At 40.5% G+C, this 23248-nt stretch overlaps 1 protein-coding gene across 1 annotated transcript in view; it reads left to right on the top strand.

Moving 5' to 3' along the window:
• WDR64 (WD repeat domain 64) overlaps nt 1-23248 on the top strand; it is a 138398-nt gene that overhangs the window by 68743 nt on the left and 46407 nt on the right. The window contains exons 11-14 of the mRNA XM_041766668.1: nt 8057-8183; nt 11415-11563; nt 13698-13821; nt 19060-19235. Coding sequence (XP_041622602.1) covers nt 8057-8183; nt 11415-11563; nt 13698-13821; nt 19060-19235 — 576 coding nt within the window. The remainder of the gene's footprint in view (nt 1-8056; nt 8184-11414; nt 11564-13697; nt 13822-19059; nt 19236-23248) is intronic.

Genomic DNA, 23248 nt, shown 5'->3' with positions numbered 1-23248 from the left:
ACAGACGCCCATTTGGAGGAGGCACATTAGAAGTCACTTGTGGTCTTCCTACTTCTCTCCTATCTCTCCACCACCCAAATATTACACTGTCATGTTAATCATCCTCTAACCCATTTACAACCTTGTCAGTATCTTCTTACATATCTGCAAAGGCACCTCACCTCTTGCCTTATAAATAAAGTTCAAATTCTCTTTTCTAGTGTTTAAGGTTCTCCATGGTCAGGAAGCAGATACCTTTCTAGTTTTGTTGCTACTTATTTGTCTTCAGATAGTCTGAACTTCACCCAACTCTTCCCCACAATCTCCATGCTTTCCTGCCATTGTCTACAATCATTCTCATCTTATAACCCAGCTATTCTAGTCATCCTTTAAAACTCAGTGACATATCACATCCTCCATGAAGCCTTCACCAAGAGAAAAATGGAGTTTGTCTCTCTTTGGTGAGTAAGAAATGAGGGTGCTTGACTTAGGGAGAGGAAGAAAAGCTGACCCTTTAAAATATGTTACCTTTATTTTTTTTAAAGATTATTCATTTATTTATTTATTCATGACATAGAGAGACAGAGAGAGAGGCAGAGACACAGGCAGGGGGAGAAGCAGGCTCCCTGCAGGGAGCCTGATGTGGGACTCAATCCCAGGACCCCAGGATCTCGACCTGAGCCAAAGGCAGACACTCAATTACTGAGCCACACAGGCATCCCAAAATGTGTTACCTTTAAGTTGTAAAAATCAGAACTATTTTCTGGCTTTAGTTCTATATTTATGCTTTCTTTTTGTATGGTATTATTATATATGATTTAAATTCCAGTTGTTTTTTCTTACATTTTGGAAAACTGGGAGCATCCATGATTGAGAGCCGGATTTTACTACTCTCAGCATTTTGCCACCCTCTGTCCTTCCTTTGCTGCTTGGGACATTCTAGTTTTGGGTTAGCTGTGATTTGTAACATCCTCAAGAATAAGAGTTACTTGTCTTAGTTCTTTCCTCAGAGTGACTATTAGACTATTTTCTGAGGAAGATATGTGTTAGGAACCTTGAGCTAATAAAATGTAAGTGACCCATGAAGAAAAAGTGCAAACTAGGAGAAACAAGGTGATGGCACATGCTTTGGGAGTCATACTCAACTTGAAGAGTCTGAGGCAAAAAAGTAAGCTTTTTGCTTATGTCTTGGCTTTGTTTTCCTCCAGTCTGGAGCCCCAGGTCTGGAGCTCACTAACCATCTTTAAGATGGTTCCAAGCCATGGGAGCTGATGTGCCAACAGAGACATTGGGGCACCAGTCCCTACGTGAAGCTTCCTTTCATTTGTGGTTCTCATTCTCTATATAATCTGGGACACTTTGCTGTCATTGAGAATTTGCTTAGGTGGGCCATGATGTTTCTGAGTTTTGCTCTTTGAGACTATTTCCTCTTTGCTCCACCCACACTCCTATCAGCTTTCAGAAACCTCAGACCCCTTGCACAAATACACACACACATTTGCATGGACACATGTACAGATTCACTACAGTCTATCTAAGGTAACTACCTGGGTATACTATGGACATTAATTTTCATCTCTTAGTAAATATAATTCTTGAAAAAGCCCGCCATCGTTCTTTGGCTGGTAAAATGATTGTATCTCAGAGCTCTCCTACTAGGAATCTTGACTTCCCGCCTGCGTTAATATAAATCAATCAATACATGAGCCCCTGCTAAGTGCTTCATATTGTATCCTGCCCAGTGCCTAAACATCTTTTGATGTAATCTCCACCCACAAGGAGTCAAAAATCTAGCTGAGTAAATGTGGCAAAACTGCTAAAAATCTTTGATGGCAAAACCTAGTAATGATAAAAACATCAAGTTCAGTTCTCCTAGAGAACTAGAGCTAATTGTGAAAGCTGTTTTTGCAACTTGAAATCAAGAAGTCACAAAATTGTAATCTTCTCAAAAGGTAAGGTTGATTTGGCAACCTAACAAAACTTAAAATGCTCATACCCTTTGACATAAATTCTAGGAATTTATCAAACAGGTATATTTAGACTACTATACAAAATTACCTATACAGAAGTTTCACTATTACTTTACTAAATGAAAATAAAGGAAATAAATCTGACTCCATCAATTGGGGACTAATTAGAATAAATTACAGAGTATTCAAACGACAGAGTCCTATGCAGCCTAATGGCTGCAAAAATGAATGAAGTAAATTTAAGTAGTTAAATGTACCCTCATATAGATATAAGCTCTTTCTATATGTGATCTCATTTAATTTTAATTTAATTTTAAAGATTTTATTTATTTATTCATGAGAGACACAGAGAAAGAGGCAGAGACATAGGCAGAGGGAGAAGTTCCCTGCTAGGAGCCTGATGCAGGACTTGATCCCAGGACCCCAGGATCATGACCTTAGCCGAAAGCAGATGCTCGACCAATTTGCCACCCAGATGCCCCTATTTGCAATCTCATTTAATGTTTGTGACAATCCTGTGAGAGAAGTTTTGGTATAATCTCCCTCAAATGTGAAACTAAGGCTCGGAGATGTTAAGTGATTTGCCCAAGGTCACACAGCTAGTAAGTGGTGAAAGAGGATTCAACTGAGCTTGTCTGCCTCCAGAGGCAGTACTACCAACAGTAGTTAACCTAAGAAGTAGAATTGAGAACCCAGAAGGAGGGGGTAGGTGGGAAAGGGGACTTTGGCTTTGGTACCATTTGAAATTTTCCACTAGGCACATGTAATAACTTGGTAATTAAAAAGTTAATTTTTAAAAGGCATGCTGACTGTCTTCATTTCATTTCTGTTTGCCAGTTATCACACAGGAAAAAATGTGAGAAGATAACGAAATTAACACTTTTAGTTCCTCATGGCAAAAAAATTTTTCTTCTTATTTGTAAGAATTTAAAAAATGCAGTTTTACGGTGAGTTCCCTATACAAGTAAGGTTGGATGCCTACCATTTGTACTGCACCGTTAAACATACCCCTTTTCAAATACAGTATTTGTCTATAATATTATGTCAACCCTCAAAAGTGTCATAATATCAGATATCTTCAGGCTCTTCCAGTCTAAAATCATGTAGCCCTAATTTGATTCATTTGGTGTCTAAAATCTAATTAACCTCTTGTAGTCGTTGGGTAAAATTAGGAAGGCCAGCAAAATCCCAGATTCCCTTGACAAGTCAAAAATGCTGAATGCCCCATGTCCCTCCTTCCATGATACTTCAATTCTAAAGATTTCTTCCAATGTAAGTTTTAGCGTTCAAACTTTTATTCAAATAACTCTTACAATGTGTGATAATTACTTGTGTTGTATATACTCTCCTGACCAGATGAGGGTCTGATCAAGAACAGCAATAGTGTTCTACTGATCTTTTGCTTCTGTAGCACCTAGTTCAGAGTTCTAGAATTATTTGCTATATAAGGAATTGTGTGTGTCATGTTAGTTTTGCACCTTTTTATAATCCTTTTTCATGTATCTCAGACCAACTCCTACATATCAGACATTTTGCTCTAGGTCACTCTATAATACTCACCAAAGGAAAAAAAGAGTCCTTTGTTTATTTTTTTAAAAGATTTTATAAATAATTTATTTGAGAGACAGCACTGCGGTGGAAGGGAGGAGAGGACCAGAGGGAGAAGCAGACTCCCAGCTGAGCAGGGAGCCCGATGTGGGACTCAATCCCAGGGCCCTGAGATCATGACCTGAGCCGAAGGCAGATGCTTAACTGCCTGAGCCACCCAGCCCCCCCCCCAAAAAAGAGACTTTATTAATACATTTGGATAATAGCGATTGGTATCGAGGTTGCAAGAAAAGTCAGGAAATGGTTAAATCAAAACAATCCTCACTCCTGGCACATAGACATGTAAAGTTTTCAAACGTTTTTACTTCATCATTATTTATTATTCCTCACAAAAAAAGCTTCAGGGGAGGGCTTTCTATTTTCCTTCTCTTTGATGTTTGGGGAATGGTAACTTTATCCTCAAAGACTTGCAGCCTTTCAGTTGAATTTATCCCAATGTTAAAAAAAAACAACCCTTCTGGGGCACCTGGGTGGCTCAGTGGCTGAGCATCTGCCGTTAGCTCGGGTTGTGATCCCAGGGTCCTGGGATCGAGTCCCACATCAGGCTCCCTCCAGGAAGCCTGCTTCTCCCTTCTCCCTCTGCCTATGTCTCTGCCTCCCTCTGTGTGTCTCTCATAAATAAATAAAAGTCTTTTTTAAAAAAATCCTTCCACCTAACTCCTGCATTCCCAATTTGTTTGGAAATCATTATTTTTACTGCTACTAGAAGGTGAAATTTTTTTGTAATTTAAGTTTTATACACATACGTAATATTTAATATTTGATTTATAAATACTCTATTGTGTATCCCAGGGCTCCTTTAGTGGAAGCCACCTGTCCTCTCCAATTTTCTTTCTATAGCAACTCACTCTCTCTCCGAAATACTGTGCCCTTCCTAACCCCCTCCTGGCCTGACCTGGCTACATTCTGTCTCTCAGGCTTTGAAGCACTAATACCACAACTCTGTTAACCTCTGAACGAAATGAGTAGAGAAGAGGACTAAAATTAGCACAGCCTAATTAATGTCCCTCCTCTCCTTTCCTCCAAAGTAGCTAACATATTAAGACCACCTAAAAACAGAATCAATGAATGATGTTTCCTGATGCTGTCCCATTTATGAATTAATTTATCCTATTACAGTGTAAGTTCTGACTGTCTATGCAGTGCACCTCTGTGAACTCCTTCAAGGTCCTGGACCAAGACAGAGAATAAGCAAGCAAGCAGACCAAAAGCTAGCTAAATAACCAACCTAACTAAAGAGAAGGCATAAGACACTGGGAAAACAGTCAAATAGTCCATGGTTCCTCCCTCAAGTGAGTTATAGTTTAGTAGTAAGGCCACTTAGTGGCCTTATATCATTGCTATGTCATAGCAATATGACAATTGCTAATTGCTGTTAATATAGACAGGGATCATGAGCATCTACAGGTGAGACATCTAAATTAGAAAAATGACCAGTGGAAGTTGTCTAAAGGAGAGGGGTTTTTAGATTTCTCAACTTAGAACAAGTACTATGTTTTTATACCATTGGTACATATTTGGGTGTCTTTAAACTATGTATAGCCTTATTTTGCATGTTTATGTTCTCTATGAGTTAATCCTACTGAAATTTCCTTTCTTCCCCTCAGCACTATATTTTGAGGTTTATCCACTTATTACATATAGCTCTAGTTCATATTTATCCAACTTGGCCAATGAACATTGGACCTGCTTCTATCTTTGTGGCTTTGTGACTGTCGCTTTGGGTGAACAGACATTTTTAACTCTAATTTAGTTAAATTACCAATCTTTTATGGCTCATGCTTTTTGTGCTTACTGAAGAAATGTTTTTCAACTCTTAAGTTCGTAAAGATATCCTCCCTTAAGTTTTTCTAAAAATTATAGTTTCCTTTACATATGTCTCTAGGCTCACTCTTCCATATCTGTAACGTTCCCCCCACCTGGCCCCTTGGGCTCCAGTCTACAAACTGGTCAGGTTCCTGAGCCAGAGTAGTTCTGGTTTAGTTCCTGGTCAGAAGGGAATGTCCTCCTCAGTGGTTCACAGCCTCACAGCCTTTCTAAACACTGTACCTCCAGATGAAAGTGAAGCAATAGCTGCTCAGTCTCACTGTTCTGGACTAGAGAGCTCCTGCAGGCCTCTGCCATGGAGCACTGAGGTGCCTCTGCTCCCCTCTGTCTGGGGGCTGCTCTCCTGCTGCCCCTGCAGGTCAGATCCAGGGCACGCCCTTCTGGTGCAGCCTCTTCATTGCTTCGTATGTGTCTCTTGCTTGGATCTGTAGAGGTATGTGTCTTGCTTTGAAGACTTGCTGTTTCTTTTTGCTTTCTTTTTTTATATATATTCTTTACTATTTCTCTGTGTTTTGAGAAGAAATGGCATATCAAGGCATAAACTTATTGAACTGTGACTCCTTAATTCTCTTTCTGACAGATTGGAGGAAAGAGTAGCAGGTAACCACACAGCGAGAGATGTTGAAAGGGAATGGTAGGTGATAGGAAGTACGTGGCCTGCACAGAGACCAGAATGAGAAGGAGGGTTTTGGAAATGGGGAGCAGTTTGGTTTGACAGTAACAAAGACGACCCGTGGGGGAGGGTAGCAGAAAACCCTGAGGACAGGTGCAGCAGGATCTGCCAGCCCAACAGTCACCCTGTCCCTAAAATCTCATGAAATACCTAAAGCACCAACACTGAAGAAGAGAGGAATATGAAAACAGAAAACAGGAGTATTATTCTATAGAAACATTACAGAGTTTACAACATGCTCATAGCATTTGAGTGAAGAACAGAGTGCTGGTGTTGTAAGTCTGTTCTAGAAACAAGAAAGCTGAGGCTTCGGGAATTTAAATGATGTGCTAGAACCGAAACCCAAATCCTCTTCCACCTCATCCCTTGCTCTTTCCAGCGAGCACAATTCAGAGCATGTATATATGGCAAAAAAACCTGCCAACCGTGAATGCATCCCAGATAAAGCAATACAATCAGAACCAATTTGAATAGAGGTAAATTTCTTTGGCAATCCTAGATTCTACTTTTACGTTCTTCTACTTGTCTCTCATTCTGGGCTCTGAATCTAAATTCATAAATAGTCCATTATACTTGTTTACCCTGTGATACAACAGACTGATAAGGCTCAATGTAGCTACTCACCCAAATTTGCATTGTTACTAGAACAAAGGAAGTAACTTCCAAATGTGCAAGTTCTGAGTAATCCCGGCCTACCGAGGATCTGCGTTTGAGGCAAAACTCCTTACCAGTGTTCCCTAAATCACATGACTTAAACATCCTTTTGCTCCTACATATAAGAATCAAACTGCTTTTGCAACAGTGAGGTTTTGAACTCATTTAACTCAATAACAAGCATCTCAAGTAAGAGGTCAGTATCTCCCTGTTAACAAAACTACTTAAAGTTTTATATCTAGCTCTACAATGATCACTCATTTACTTAACAAATATTCCAATTTAATAGGTTAATAATATCTATTATAAAGTAAAAATATTACTTAAGGATGCATACTAAAAAAAAAATGCCACCTTGATTAAATGACACCTATTCTGAAATTCAGTCACACTATAACTTGCTTACAAAACAGAATAATGAAGAAGACTAAGACAGAGCAGTTATTTCAAGTGACAAAGGGGTAAACTTGACCTACTTTTCTGTATTTGTACTTCATTGTTCTTTCTATTCTCTTATATCAAGCCAAATGCTACTTGAGTAATTACATAGTTCTTTCCTTTCTCAAAGAAGAGCTTAAATAACCTATTTCCCCAACTCTTACTGTATCTAATACATCCCTAAAAACTGCTTTCTATAATTCTTACATCCCTGGGCAGGAGGAGGGGGAAGCTCTTAAAGCCTCATTTAATAAGATTTCCATCTTCCTTTTCTTATTTTAGATTTTATTTATTTATTTATTTATTTATTTATTTATTTATTTATTGAACGAGCTTTAGTGGGGGAGGGGCAGAGGGAGAGAGAATCTCAAGCAGGCTCTACACTGAGCATGGAGCCCAACACAGAGCTCTATCTCACAACCCTGAGATCATGACTCAAGCTAAAATCAAGAGTTAGATGCTCAACCAATTGAGCCACTTAGATGTCCCGAAGTTTTGTCATTTTAAGTCATAAAAGAGCAATTTGAAACTTTCCACTTCAAATAGGTCTTCTATCTAATTTCCAATCCAGTAGTGTAGAAAGAAAGGTGGCTTTATTTGAACTGTAAGTAGTGATCAGTCCTCCAAATTCTTAAAGAATAATAAATATTACATTGCTCTGTAATGATAGAAAAATCCAGTTCCTTTAAGCAAACTTAATCACTGCTGCTATTTTTCTCTGATATTGACAAACAGTAATTGAAACAAGAACCAAACTGGAGTTTGGCAAATGTATGCTTGTCACATAAATCATACTTGATGCAAGTTTTTAAGAGCATACTGCAGACTTTGAAAATGCTTCACCTACATAGCTTTGAGTGGGGAACTAAGGAGTAAAAGTGGTGAACTGTGTTCTTTATTCTCACAGGTTTTCAGGGTGTGGGATATACAGACTCTTTCACTCTTACAAGTCTTCCATGACAGCCACGGAGGACCAGGAGACATGCAGATTTACTCTATGGTCTATGATTCCAATCATGGCATGCTTATTACAGGTAAGTGTACCCAATTCATGGCAGACAAAACTCATATCTAGACTTTTAACCTTTTTTTTTTTAACTAGCACTTGAGCACTAACTAGAAGTAAAGCAAAAGGAGAAGGGGAATGTGTAAACTGTAACTCATCACAGTAGATATGTAATTCAGTTCCACTCCTCGTCTCTCCAGGGCTGGGTAGATAAAAAATGTGTGATTGTACTTCTTTGAAAAGACCAGGTCAGCGCTCTAAGTTCTTAAGCCTAAGAAGATGGCTTGGGTAAAGCAAGGAGTGGGATGTGATGTGTTGCATTTAAGGCAAAGCCAGCTCTGTTTTGACTCTTGGGAGCTGGAATATGAACCATCTTTGATGGGCTCCACCAGCATCAATGCCCCTTTTCTTCTGTGAGGCAATTTAGCCCCATGCATTCTGGTAATGAGACAGTTAGTTAGAAGGTGCTAACCCTCTCTCCTGCCTTTGCTTCTAGACAGTAAAGTGGAGAGAGAGGATAGAGTCCCAAATGACAGATCCACAGTCCTGATGCCAACATATTTGTTACCTCCATTTATTGTTGCCTCTTGAAAACATGATTTCTAAAGACACAAAGGATCCTGCTAGGCATTTAGGTTAAATGCTGTTCATCTGCATGCCTTCAGGCTTTAGAAGAAAAATGAACAATGTTAACAATACTTCTTCCTTCTGGAACACCAGCCCAGGATGCATTTCCTAAGCATTTTCTCACTGACCACCTGTTCTGAGTTCCTGTGGGATTAATTAGGGCTGGGAAATCGGTGCTATCTCTGCTAGTGGAGCATATAATTATTTTTAACTTTCCTTTTTTTTTTTTTCTGGAGTAGGAGTAAACTAGAGTTTTATGCTTGATAGATAATTTCCCACCCTGTAAAACAGAACTTAATCCTAGGTATAAGCACTCTTCCTCTATATAGCTCCTCCAAAAATAACATACTCATAACTGCAAGCATATTTTCTCCTAGTGCCCCCATTTGCATGTTGGATTAGTGGGCTCAGCATTTCCAATCCATTTATCACCAGAGTTACTAAGGACTCAAGTATTAAGATAAAAGAAGAAGGAAAAGGAGGAGGTGAGGGAGGAGGAGGAGGAAGTAGTGAAGAAAGAGGAGGAACAGATAATCAAGATTTCTCCTCAATTTTAAATAATTCTGATAGTGCTTTGCTTACAAAATATACAGCTCCGTGTATCACTTACATTGATTGCAACCATCAATTTGATATCAGAATTGCATGAAGCTTATCTCCCATACTTCGTGCTTTGATTCCAAAGAAGCTGCCACAGTTGTATTCTAAACTGCAATGACAGCAGGACTGCATTCTGGAAATGCTTTGTAGAATATAGTATTGTTATTGTTACTGTTACTTGTATTATTCCTCTATTACAACAACTCCCTTTTGTAAAGTTCTTTTATGAAGTACTTTCATGTACTTTATTTCATTTGGCCTGCACAACTACCACAGGAAGTAGAAATTATTACTTATCCTATTTTTAAAATGACAAACTAAATATTAAACAGTTCAACTGACTAGTAGGAAAACACCAGGTTTGGGGCACCTGGGTAGCTGGGTTGGTTAAGTGTCTGACTCTTGATTTCAGCTCAGGTTGCAATCTCAGGGTTGTGAGATTGAGCCCCATGTCAGGCTCTGTGCTTAGCATGGAGTCTACTTGGCATTCTCTCTTTCTCCCTCTGCCCCTCCACCCCTCCCTTGCTTGCTTGCTTGCTTTTTTTCTCTCTTCTCTCTCTTTCTCATAAAACAACAACAACAATAACAACAAAATCCCACTAGGTGAAAAAGGTAGAGCTGGGATTCCTTCCCAAAGCATCTGGCTCTTGAAACCACATTCTTTCTCTGTAACTGCATAGTTTCCATAGCAGTAGTATAACTAGCTAAAACTGTAGAGAATTACCACTGGTTCATAAGTGTATCTAGCTTTGTTGATGTCAGTTCTGATTAAAGCTAGTCACAATATGATGTTAAAGGATCTACCAGGAAGCTCCTAGTATTGGTTATCTGGCTACCATATTCCTCTCATATTTCCATATTAGAATATTTGAACTGAGGGACGCCTGGGTGGCTCAGTGGTTTAGCACCTGCCTTCTGCCCAGGGCATGATTCTGAAATCCCGGGATAGAGTCCCACATCGGGCTTCCCACATGGAGCCTGCTTCTCCCTCTGCCTGTGTCTCTGCCTCTGTGTCTCTCATGAATAAATAGGTAGAATCTTAAAAAAAAAAAAAAAAGAATATTTGAACTAAGAAATCTTGTACCAACTTAAAAACCTTTTAAGTCCTTCTTTACACATGAACAGATTCTATCTTAAAATTTAAGCAGCCTCAGGAAAGTGCTTAGTAGCTCCTGGGGCATCATATTCTACAGGTGCAATTGGAAAGTCATGAGAAACTCAATACACAGAGTTGACCTTTGATAATTTAATCTCCACATCAATAAAACAGAGAAGTTTCATTTTGTTTGATCTTTGAAATACTTAGAGATTCTTATTTATATTTCTAGACGTTACACTGAAGCAGAGTACATAGTTGATTTGAGAGTTAAATAACATTTGTAGTATTCCTGTAAAACCAAACCAGCACCCTTATGAAGATAAGGAATACCCACTCTTCATCTGCTTCCCCATGTTGATTTAGAAATTAATCTTATTCAATATTGATGTTGCAAGCACTGGCTTGTAACTGTTCTCATTCATTGCATTCAATAAGACCATGTTTACAGACTGCTTTATCACTTGTTGGTCGGAAAAGTCTAACAATAAATTCTAATCGCTAAATGGAAGTTTAACCTGCAGTAGAAAACTGACCATCACCCATCACTGTGATTACTATACACCAGATGGAGAGGTATGTGGCAATCACTCTTAAGAAGGAAAGAAGGAAAAATGCAGACTATAAAAAAACAAAAACAAAAACAGAAAAACAGGAATCACTGAAAAGAGGGATATCAATGAATCCAAATGGCCTGTACTTAAAAATTAATGAAGCCCTCAATGAATGCTTTTCTCTTGCTGAATAACATTCGCTTTATTTATCAAAAATGCTTTTAGAGAAAATCAGTGTATCTTCATCCCATTAGGTATCCTAGGAATTGATATTACTAATCTCCCCGATGAGTTGTTTCCAAATACAACTGATTGGGAAAAATCTTTTGTGATTTAAAACTTCTAATATTGGATATTTGTGAGATTCCTATTTCTGTTCCAGGATCTAGTGTGATGGACATGTACCCTCTAACTAGGATGGTACAAGATACAAAACAGGTTCCTCACACTCATGAACGAGAAATCAATGTCATGCTTTACAACAGCTATTTTCACCAAGTACTTACTATCTGTTCTGAATCCATCATTAAGGTGAGTATGTATTGGCTCTTCAGAAAAAAAAAGGCAAAGCAAAATTTTCTCTTTTTATGGATAAGTCTTTGAGTGATTAAGTAAATGTAGAGGTACATAAGATGAGACTTGACAGTAGAGCTATTTTTAAGGACTCACAAACACATGAAAAACAAGTATTTTAGGCCAGCTCAGACTGCTTGCTATTAAGCTGCATTCTTAAATAAATAAATAAATAAAGCTAGTTTTTGCTAACAGAAAGGAACTTTAAAGGAAATATACTAAGGAAAGAGAGCTAGCATGGATAGATGGATAGATAGATAGATAGATAGATAGATAGATAGATAGATACATAGATGATAGATAATTTTTAAATCCAAGCTCTGAGCAGAGGATATGTTAAGAAGGAAGGGGAAGGAATTTATAATGTTTAGTATAACCCCTATAGGTTCAGGATATGTAACAAGTGCCTTAAATTCGTGATTCTTATTTAATCTTCACATTGGTTCCTTGTGGACAGATAAAGGAGTCCATTTTAAAGATGAGGAAAGTAAGACTCATAGTGATTAAGCAACTTGCCCTAGATCACATAACTAGTAAGCATTGTAGCTGGGATGTGAACCCAGGTTTGTCTAATGTAGATACCCGTGTCTGTTCCTCTGTATTCCACTGCCCTGTCATTACCATGCTCCCCAGAGCCAGGGTACGCAGCCATCCTAAGTGCATCTGTAATTATGATCACCGAAGCCATCCAGCAGTGATGGCCAGCAGTGTTTTCCTCAGAGGGTCATCCTTTTATTTCATGTACGCTCTCCAAAAGGAGACATCTGGAGCAATAGTGAACATTCTTTGGAGACCCTTTAAATCCCCTCTGGATCTTTGACCTTCTGTGCTCATCCGCTGGAGATTTTCTTAAGCCCAAATCTCCAGAGCTCAGTTAATTATCACCTAGCTCTGATAATGTCTACAGAATAAGTAAAGGAGAAGTAACACTAATATCAACTCCGTTTTCACAAAATACTGACCTCTAGGGGGGAAATGTCTTCCTTATAAGGGGAGAAGCAGGAAAGGAATTTATCTAGGTGAGTTTTCATACTTGACATTGGTTGAAGAGGGATCATACTTCAAGCCAGGAAATGGATGACTTCTGAGACCCAGTCAGGCAGTGTCACTCATTTCTCTTCTCTTTTGAGGACATTGTCTGCACTTGGGGGGGCTCTCAGAGGTTGAGAATGTGGGCTCTAGGGCCAGACTGGCCTCATTCAGATCAGTCAGTGGCCCTTGGTTGGCCTCCAGATGATTCTGTGAGCTCCCTCTCGTCCTGTCTTTCTTCTTTGACTCCAGCTGCAACCACTGTCTTTCAGCTCTCTGGCCCTTTGCTTATGCTGCCCGTGCCCCACGTACCTCGAGGGCAATCGTTCTGTGTTGCCAGTTCAGTTTCATAACTCACTGACAGTCTAGTTTACATGTGGGCATGGCAGATCCACAAAGGAGAGATTTAGACCAAAAGGCTGAAGGTCTAGAGCCTCAACTGTGTTTCTGAAGAGAGATAATGATGTGTCTTGACACATTTCTGCATGTTCTGATTACACCCAGCCTGATTATACAGACAGCCTTCTCTGAAGTCATTCTCTCTCCCGCTAAGAGTGAGGCCCACGTCCCTAATCAGAACACTTCTTGGAAGGGTCCGTGAACATCTTCCTCAGGGTTCTCTTAGATGCCATGCTGTTCACCACAGATTCTATCCTGTGACTTCTGACTAATTTGGATGAGTGTCAACAGGGAATGAATCCAGTTTGATGTTTTTTTTGTCTGTCGTACTTGTAATTGTTAAATTTCGATCTTGCTGCTAATCTTGCTTCCTGCTTACAGTAGCAAAATTGGCTCCTTCATCTGCAGCCAGGGCTACCTGGAATAGTCATTGCCTGTCTACATATGCAGCAGACATACTCCAGGGTAGCACAGTACCTACTAGATGGCACTGCATCTTTTAGAACTTTCTTTGATCAAACTGACATTCAGGGCAGAACATTGAGGAAGATTTTAGAAGAGCATAGTACCAATTTTGAGGCTGTTTCAAATATTATAAAATTTCTGTAAGAGCTAAACAGTATATGGATAATTTGATTTTTTTTTTTAATTCTTTCTACTACAGGTTTGGGAACTCGAGACTGGCCTCCAAATATACCAGATTTTAGACCCTCATGGCTTCAATGTTGAGCTGACCTCTGCAGCTATTAATGAAAGTGGATTTCTTTTTGCCACAGGAGCATGTAATGGTTAGACTCATATCCAGAATATGACTTCCATGCTTTAGTGCCTTGAAAATTTGTGCTAGGAACTCATTAGTTATATGGGTTAGAGAGAGAGCATGAATCAGGCTGGAATATGTCAGCATGCCAGAGACTGCTCTGCCTGACTGAAAATCAGCAGGCTCTTCTGTAATGGGTATCAAAGTCCATATATCAATACCTCACATCACATTTATATTATTGCCTTAATGTTTGCAAAAGTCACACATATCTCATTCTACCTTTGATGGGACTTATTTGTGTTGCACTGACTCCTCTTGTCCTTTTACTTCTGGGTACCACCAGCTAAGAGATGGATATTAGATTTAGTGCTTGCTGATAATATTTTCACTGCCAGTAGGTTTGGGGACCAGACAAAATCCAGCCCACTTTATTATATAACACTTAGAATTGTATACTGGATTTGTTTATAAATCAAGGCTCCTTGGGGGGGGGGGTGTCATGTCAAACTTGAGAAGATGTCAAGCTCAGGTAGTGTTACATCACTTGCTCCTCCTCATGCTATATATAGAGCACTGAGTAGAACTTTCTGGAACTAAGCACTCCAGCCTACCTCAACTTTCACTTCACCTTGCTCTGACCTCCCATGAAAGAACTACTTTATCTAGACAATATGACCAACTTGTATGCACTGGTCATAGTTTATTTATTCTAGGGATACAGACACTAAAGAAATTCTTGCTTGTAAGCCAGTTGGTGGGATGAGTGAACATCCTGATGTGAAAGTCTGATTTTTTTAAAGTGTAAGAGACAACAATACACATGAAGCGAAATCATGAATGCTAAGTTGATGGGATGTGAGGATATGTAACTGTTGTGCATGAGGGACGGTTCTTCAGAAAGCAGTCTCACTGTTCTATAAGCACATTCTACATACATATGAAAATTAGTTATAATAAAAATTCTGGGGATCCCTGGGTGGCGCAGCGGTTTGGCGCCTGCCTTTGGCCCAGGGCGCGATCCTGGAGACCCAGGATCGAATCCCACATCAGGCTCCCCGTGCATGGAGCCTGCTTCTCCCTCTGCCTATGTCTCTGCCTCTCTCTCTCTCTCTCTCTCTCTCTCTGTGACTATCATAAAAAAAAAAAAATTCTGAGCAATGCACTCAACTGTTATTAGGCATAAGCATTAGCAATTCATACAGATGACTAAGATAGTATTGTTTTCATGCAAGCAAGTCATATTTCATTGTTAGTGCCAGGGCCTAGAATTTCTTTAAACATGGGCAATTTGTCCTCCTCAGAGGTAATTGACAAAGATGCTGGAACATCCTAGGATACCCTGGAAAGTAGGATTCTCTCTAACTCTCAGAGCAGCTCTACTCACAAGCCAACAGTCCACCTCATTCCCACCCACCCACCACCTAACCTGAGCAGTACCTCTCCCTGACCTCTGACCTGTTAAATCTGACTGCCAAGGTCATAAGGTAGCAGGAAATTTGGCTGTGACACTGTGGTCCACATATCCAGGACTGAATAAGAGCATTGCTTCTTTTAATTGTTTATACGACTATGTTTCTCCAAGACTATAAAGTCTTTGAGGGCAGGAATTATGTCTGTTCACTTGGCATTCACAGCTCCTCGTGCAATACTGACGATAGAGGGAGAATTTAGTCAGTGTTTAATGATGTTGTGAGCAAATGACAGGAGTTGTGAAGGGGAGAAAAACAACACAGAATATTCTGGATGTCTAGCAGGAGTAGGCTGGGGGATCAGAAGCTGGGGGCAGAAGTGTAGGATTAGAGGCAAATGAAGGAAGAAAAGAGCTGTGAGGAGCAGTCCACTGGGTTCTAAACCTGAGGTGGCCACATGAAGAGGACTCCTACACAGAGTGATGATCTAGAAACAACCATTCAACATCCATGCTGTGTATCACACCTCCTGGCCCCTTCATCAAGTTCCGTAAATTGAATGACCTAAGTTAATTATAAAGAAAGTAAGATTTCAAGAAACTCAATATCCCCTTTGCTTTTCCTTCCATGTAACCAACGAAACAACTCAAAAGTTGATAGATTTCTACCTGCTGGAGTTCTCTTAAATATTTTATTACCCAATAAGAGCAAAAGTCTTCAAACACATCAGCACCTTAGGAAATGTGATGTTATTGGATTGATCTTTTGCTATGAATGACTATTCTGGCATGATATTAGATAAATGGAAAGATACTAGGCAGTATTTAGCAAACTGGAGAGTTTGGGAGTATAGGGGCAGAAAACATCTTCAGACAGAAAGCTCAGTTAGGAGTCTGAGTGTTTTTTTTTTTTTTTTTTTTTTTTTTATTTATGATAGGAACACAGTGAGAGAGAGAGAGAGGCAGAGACACAGGCAGAGGGAGAAGCAGGCTCCATGCAACGGGAGCCTGATGTGGGATTCGATCCCGGATCTCCAGGATCGCGCCCTGGGCCAAAGGCAGGCGCCAAACCGCTGCGCCATCCAGGGATCCCAGGAGTCTGAGTGTTTTAAAAAAACTGTCGCAAACTTCAAGAAATTGCCTAGTTCCGGCTCTCTTCCTCCTCGGAGGTGGAGAGCCCGTTTGCGCAAACGTTCAATAAACCCTCTTGCTAATTGCATCTGCCTGTCTGGGGTCTGTGTCTCTGGGGCGTCCACCGGGACACGTTGGCACCCGTGATCGAGGGTCCAACATTTGGGGGCTCGTCCGGGATCTGAGACGCCCCAGGCTCAATCCTAAGACCGGTAGGAGGTGAAGGCCTTGGTCTTTCAGCCAGGACCCAATGGACACCCTGATCAGCTCCTGCAGACTCTCCTCACCACGGAGGAGAGACAGCGCGTCTACAGAAAAACGTCCCCAGGGTGGATGGGAGGCCAACCCAGCTGCCTAATGAAATCGAGGATGTTTTCCCCTTGGTTCGCCCGACCTGGGACTACGACACTGCTGCTGGACAGGCTAAAGGTGCTCCAGATTATCCAGCACCAGATCTGGAAACCCCTTGCAGCTGTCTACCGCCCCGGAGACACAACCGACCCACACCGGTTCCAGATCAGTGACTCCGTCTACGTCAGGAGACATCAGTCCAGGACCCTTGAGCCCCGCTGGAAGGGCCCATACACTGTACTACTAACCACCCCAACTGCCCTAAAAGTAGACGGTATTGCTGCTTGGGTCCACGCCTCACACGTCAAGCGCGCCCCATCAACGAGCACCGCTCACGCCAGCCAGGACAGACCGGGCGAGCCACCCCAATGGAAGCTCCACTGCACCCAAAACACACTCAAGATAAGACTTTCAAAAATTGTTCAATGACAGTTGTTATACTCCTACCTCTCCTAGCGCTCTTCACCCCCGCCAAAGGTAACCCTCATGCCCCCAAAAGGTTAACCTGGCAGATACTAACGTCTGGGGGTGACGAGGCCTGGTCCACAACTAAAGACTGCTCCCGTGGGAACCTGGTGGCCTAACCTATATACTGACTTATGTAAGCTAACCATAGGGGCCCCCAGCCCATGGGACCTAGAGGGATATTTGGACACCTCTATGGCCCCCAACCGAGAAAGCCCCCCAGGGCGACTGGGATTAGACCCATGGGGAGAATGTGGCACACCTGACAGAAGGGCCATGCTAAGCACTCTTTCCTTTTATGTCTGTCCCGAGTACCACAGAGATTGCAGGGTAATCCCACCTGTGGAGGGGGGGAAACACTTCTATTGTAAAAATTGGGGGTGCGAGACTACGGGAGACACAGGATGGGAGGCCCTCCTCCTCCTGGGATTACATCACTGTCAAGGCTAACTATACTCACCCGGGGTTACCAGGAACTCTGCAATACTACCGCCCTGATTTTAGGGACTGATTCTTACCTGGAGCTCCAGCCGGGAACTTGGTGGGCATGCAACAAAGGCCTCAGCCCCTGTGTGTCAGCTAAGGTTCTAAGTGGCTCAAACGACTTCTGTGTCATGGTGCAGATCATACCCAGGGTGTTCTATCACCCTGCCGGAACTCTAGAAAATCAATATGACGAACATCCCACCCGTTTTCGGCGAGAGCCTGTCTCCCTAACCCTAGCCGTTATGTTGGGACTAGGGGTCGCTACTGGGGTGGGTACTGGTGCAGCTGCTCTGATCCAGGGCTCACAACGTTATATAGAACTCCAGGCAGCTGTAGATGAGGATCTACGGGCACTAGAGCAGTCCGTTTCTAAGTTAGAACAGTCCCTCACCTCACTTTCAGAAGTAGCACTTCAAAACAGGAGAGGCTTGGATTTACTATTCCTGAAAGAGGGAGGACTGTGTGCGGCCCTGGGAGAAGAATGTTGTTTCTATGCAGACCATTCTGGAGTCATCAGGGACTCCATGGCCAAACTCAGGGATAGGCTAAATAAAAGACAAAGGGACTGAGAAGCCCAGCAGGGCTGGTTTGAAAGCTGGTTTAACCAATCTCCCTGGATGACCACCCTAATCTCTACCATTATGGGCCCTCTAGTTATCCTGCTCCTGCTGCTAACTTTCGGCCCCTGCATCCTCAACTGCCTGCTCCAGTTCATCCGAGAAAGATTGTCTATTACCCAAGCTCTGGTATTAACTCAACAATATCGGGCCCTCCAAACTGAAGAAATAAATGTTCCCTAAGATTTTAAGGTTAGAATCAGCCCAAACAAAGAGGAGGGAATGAAGAAACCCCCTGTGAGTAGGACCAGCCCTAATCCAGAGGCAGCCCATCCAGGTGCCTTCCTGAAATTTTAGCAACAAAAAGCATTCTGTTTGTGATAAGAAAACCATTTACCCCCACACCCTGATTGAAATGTCCCTGAATAGGTTCATGTTGACCTTCTGAGAAATCAATAACCTGAATGCTATGCGACTCCCACGGTTCTTTTGTCTTTAAGCTCTTTAAGCGGTTTTTTTGCCTTTAAAAGATGCCTGTAATTACTAATCAGGGCTCTCCTCCACCTCTGGGGTGGAGAGCCCATTTGCGCAAACGTTCAATAAACCCTCTTGCTAATTGCAAAAAAAAAAAAAGAAATTGCCTAGTTCTGTTCATTTTTATCAGCCTTTGAAAAATCAAGCCATACAGAAATATATTTTGTGCACAGCAAGGCTAAGGAAACTCAGGTGTCAGTCTTAGTAGGAAATAAATGTAGGGTAAATTGTTGGCAGAAAGCTTTCAATTAGATCAATTTTGTCTAAGATAAAAGCCAAGCTTTCTACAAATTATTTTTTTATCTACATAGTCTTTTTCATGTGTGCTCAGGAACAATTAAAATCTGGGACTTTGGCAGTGGGAAGAAGATGAAAATGTTGCCAGAAGGGAAAGATTGGAAGGAGGAAGAACACTGGCTACGGCACCTGATTTTCCTGAAAGCTCAGGAAAAACACCAGTACTTGATCCTCACCTTGGAGCGCAACGGGAAGATCAAAATGATCCAGGTTTGCAATCCCAGTTTTATATTTGTACTCTATGTGCTCTTCTTGGGAAAATCAACGGAGTTATTGGATGATGCCCATTTCACTCTTCTCTTGCCAGTCATCTGAGAATGGCATTTCTCCACTATTCTTCCTAGAAGGCTCTTAATTACGAGCATCCTTGCCCAGGTCCAAGCAAAGAGCAAAAAAGAGTAGCTGCTTAATGACAACATCTCACCCACCCAGAGTTTGCTGAAGATGAGTCAGGAACCTCTGGATCAGATATCATAAAAGTGACCCAGAGCTACCACCTCTGACATTGTTTATACCCTCACCTAGGGATAATCCACTGGCAGAGCTGCTCCCCAGCAGGCGCTGTGAGAGGCAGCAGTGATTCCTCTCTGTCCTTAGAACCCATAATGCATTCAGGGATGCTCAAGTCACTTTTTCAGTTTGTCACCAAAATTGCTTTGTTTACTGTAAGGTTAATGATGCAATCTGCTCAGGGCCATTTCAGGAGGATTGAGGTAGTCTAATTTATTTTTTCTGTGAGTCTATTACCACCGAAGAATGCTAATGCCTACTTCATATTTAAAATGAAGGCTACATCATTTATCCTGGCTACAGAGTGGATCTCTCTCTCTCTCTCTGCCTAGAGCTCAAGGACTCATTGACTTTATTATTCCTCTTCTGAAAGTTGAGATCAGAAGGAAAAAAAAAATCTTAAATTAGGTTAGCAATCATGAAATCTCAGCATTGATTAAGGTGACTGATGGCCCTGCTGCTGGAAAAAAGGAGTGAAAAACATCCCTAATTCAATATATTCTTCCCATGTTGTCTGAGCAATCCAAATAGCACCATAGAATGGGATTTCTTAGTAACATACCCTAAACACAGCAACGTATTGATTTCCTTTCTTTAAGATAGTGCAGTTGACCATTAGGATGCTTTTCCTAACAGATGATGGCTATTACAAACACTCCTTTTTAATGACTACAGAAAACAGCCTGGTGCTGCTCCCACATCAAAACTGGTTTTGGCTTTAGACAGCATTTTTTCACTTTGATTATTCTGGTTCTCCAAGTGTCCAAAATCCATAGGCTGGGCTTGATGAATTGCATTCTTGCTCTGCCCTGAGCAGGTGCTCAAGGATTGAAAGAATGAAGAAATTTAGGAAGTCTTTTATAAAAATATACAATAGTAAATGTTTGGGAAACTTTTTCTTTAAAAAAAAAAAGAAAAAAAGATTTTATTTGTTTATTTGATCCAGAGTGAAAGAGAGAGAGAGAGAGCAGAAGGAGAGAGAAGCAGACTCCTCGCTGAGCAGGGAGCCTGACATGGGGCTCCATCCCAGGTCCCTAAGATCATGACCTGAGCCGAAAGCAGACACGTAACCGACTGAGCCACCCAGAAACCCTAATGTTTGGGCAGTTTTAGGGAATTTTTATTAATGTTGGAGGGAAGAACTTTATAATAAGCATAATGTCAAGTGCACATTTACTTATTATTTATTGTTGATGCCTTATTGTTATTATTTGCCTATTAAAAAGAAAATATGGTTTGATTTACATACTTATTTTCTAGAATACTGTTGTACCTTGAACAACATGGGTTTGAACTGTGTGGGTCCACTTATATGCAGATATACATAACAGTATTATAAATGTATTTTCTCTTCCTTATGATTTTGATAACTTTTTCTAATCTACTCTAAGAATACAGCTAATAATACATATAACATACAAAATTTGTGTTAATCATCTATGTATGTAATTGGTAAGGCTTTCAGTCAACAGTAGGCTATTAATAGTTAAGTTTTGCAGGAGCAAAGAGTTATATGTGGATTTTCAACTGAGTAAGGCTCATCACTCTTAACCTGCATGTTGTTCAACGAATGTACTTTTATTCATTCCTTTTTTTTCCCAATGAGAATTTAGTAAATGTGTCTCATGGACCAGAAAGACATCTTCCCTTTCAATGACGAACTTACAATTCATATGAAGGGTTGATATTGATCTAACTATTACAAGGGTTATGAATACTTGCACAAAGTACTACATGAATTTACTGTGGTGGACAGTGCCTACCCAAAACAGAGTTGGGGTAGATTTCTTTTTCCACTGATTTCCAATGAAATACAAACTATTTCAAGAAACACTATGTGCTTTACATGTGCTAGATATTTTTCCATATCCCAAGATTCCATGGAAAATAAGGTTTTATGAACTAGATTATTCAGACCAACCCTCCACTGAAAACAATGAAAGTTCTGGATAAAATATTTACTGAAATTCTCAACTAGCATTAAAGAGCTAACAATATTGGTAACTAAATATCAGATCAAAATTTTAGTGTAAGTGGAGAATGAGAGAGGTAAATGAAGAACTAAAATACCATTGCTCCTTTTTTGTTTGTTTGTTTTTGTATATTTTTATTGGAGTTTGATTTGCTATAAACATCGGGGTGCAGGTATCCTACCATTTCATTGCATCTGTATCTTTGGGGTAAATCCCCAGAAGTACAATCACTGTATTATAGGTAGCTCTATTTTTAACTCTTTGAGGAACCTCCACACAGTTTTCTGAAGTGGCTGTAACAGTTCACATTCCCACCAACAGTGTAAGAGGGTTCCCCTTTCTCCACATCCTCTCCAACATTTGTTGTTTCCTGCCTTGTTAATATTCCCCATTCTCACTGGTGTGAGGTGGTATCTCATCGTGGTTTTGATTTGTATTTTCCTGATGTCCAGTGATGCAGAGCATCTTCTCATGTGCTTGTTGGCCATGTGTATGTCTTTCTCTGTGAAATTTCTGTTCATGTCTTTTGCCCATTTCATGATTGGATTGTTTGTTTCTTTGCTGTTGAGTTTAACAAGTTCTTTATAGATCTTGGATACTAGCCCTTTATCTGGTATGTCATTTGCAAATATATTCTCCCATTCTCTAAGTTGTCTTTTAGTTTTGTTGACTGTTTCTTTTGCTGTGCAGAAGCTTTTTATCTTGATTAAGTCCCAATAATTCATTTTTGCTTTTATTTCCCTTGCATTCATAGATGTATCTTGCAAGAAGTTGCTGTGGCCGAGTTCAAAAAGGGTGTTGCCTGTGTTCTTCTCTAGGATTTTGATGGAATCTTGTCTCACATTGAGATCTCTCATTCATTTTGAGTTTATCTTTGTGTATGGTGTAAGAGAATGGTCTAGTTTCATTATTCTGCACATGGCTATCCAATTTTTCCAGCACCATTTATTGAAGAGACTGTCCTTTATCCAGTGGATATCCTTTCCTGCTTTGTCAAATATTAGTTGACCATAGAGCTGAGGGCCTATTTCTGGGTTCTCTATTCTGTTCCATTGATCTATGTGTCTGTTTTTGTGCTAGTACCATAATGTCTTGATGATCACCATTTTGTAGTACAACTTGAAATCCAGCATTGTGATGCCCCTGGCATTGGTTTTCTTTTTCAATATTCCCCTGGCTATTCAGGGTCTTTTCTGATTCCACACAAATCTTAAGATTATTTGTTCCAACTCTGTGAAGAAAGTCCGTGGTATTTTGATAGGAATTGCATTAAATGTGTAAATTGCCCTGGATAGCATTGACATTTTCACGATATTAATTCTTCCAATCCATGAGCATGGAAAATTTTTCCATCTCTTTGTGTCTTCCTCAATTTCTTTCAGAAGTGTTCTGTAGTTTGTAGGGTATAGATCCTTTCTTTACCTCTTTGGATAGGTTTATTCCTATGCATCTTATGCTTTTGGGTGCAATTGTAAATGGAATTGACTCCTTAATTTCTCTTTCTTCAGTCTCATTGTCAATGTATGGAAATACCACTGATTTCTGGGCATTGATTTTGTATCCTGCCACACTGCCGAATTGCTGTATGAGTTCTAGCAATCTCGGGGTGGAGTCTTTTGGGATTTCTATGTAGAGTATCATGTCATCTGTGAAGAGGGAGAGTTTGACTTCTTCTTTGTCAATTTGAATGGCTTTTATTTCTTTTCATTGTCTGATTGCAGAGGCTAGGATTTCTAGTAC

Source organism: Vulpes lagopus, chromosome 1, assembly GCF_018345385.1.
Source record: "Vulpes lagopus strain Blue_001 chromosome 1, ASM1834538v1, whole genome shotgun sequence".
Classification (NCBI taxonomy): Eukaryota; Metazoa; Chordata; class Mammalia; order Carnivora; family Canidae; genus Vulpes; species Vulpes lagopus.
The sequence above is the reverse complement of the archived record's forward strand: the minus strand, read 5'-3'. Positions and strand labels throughout refer to the sequence as shown.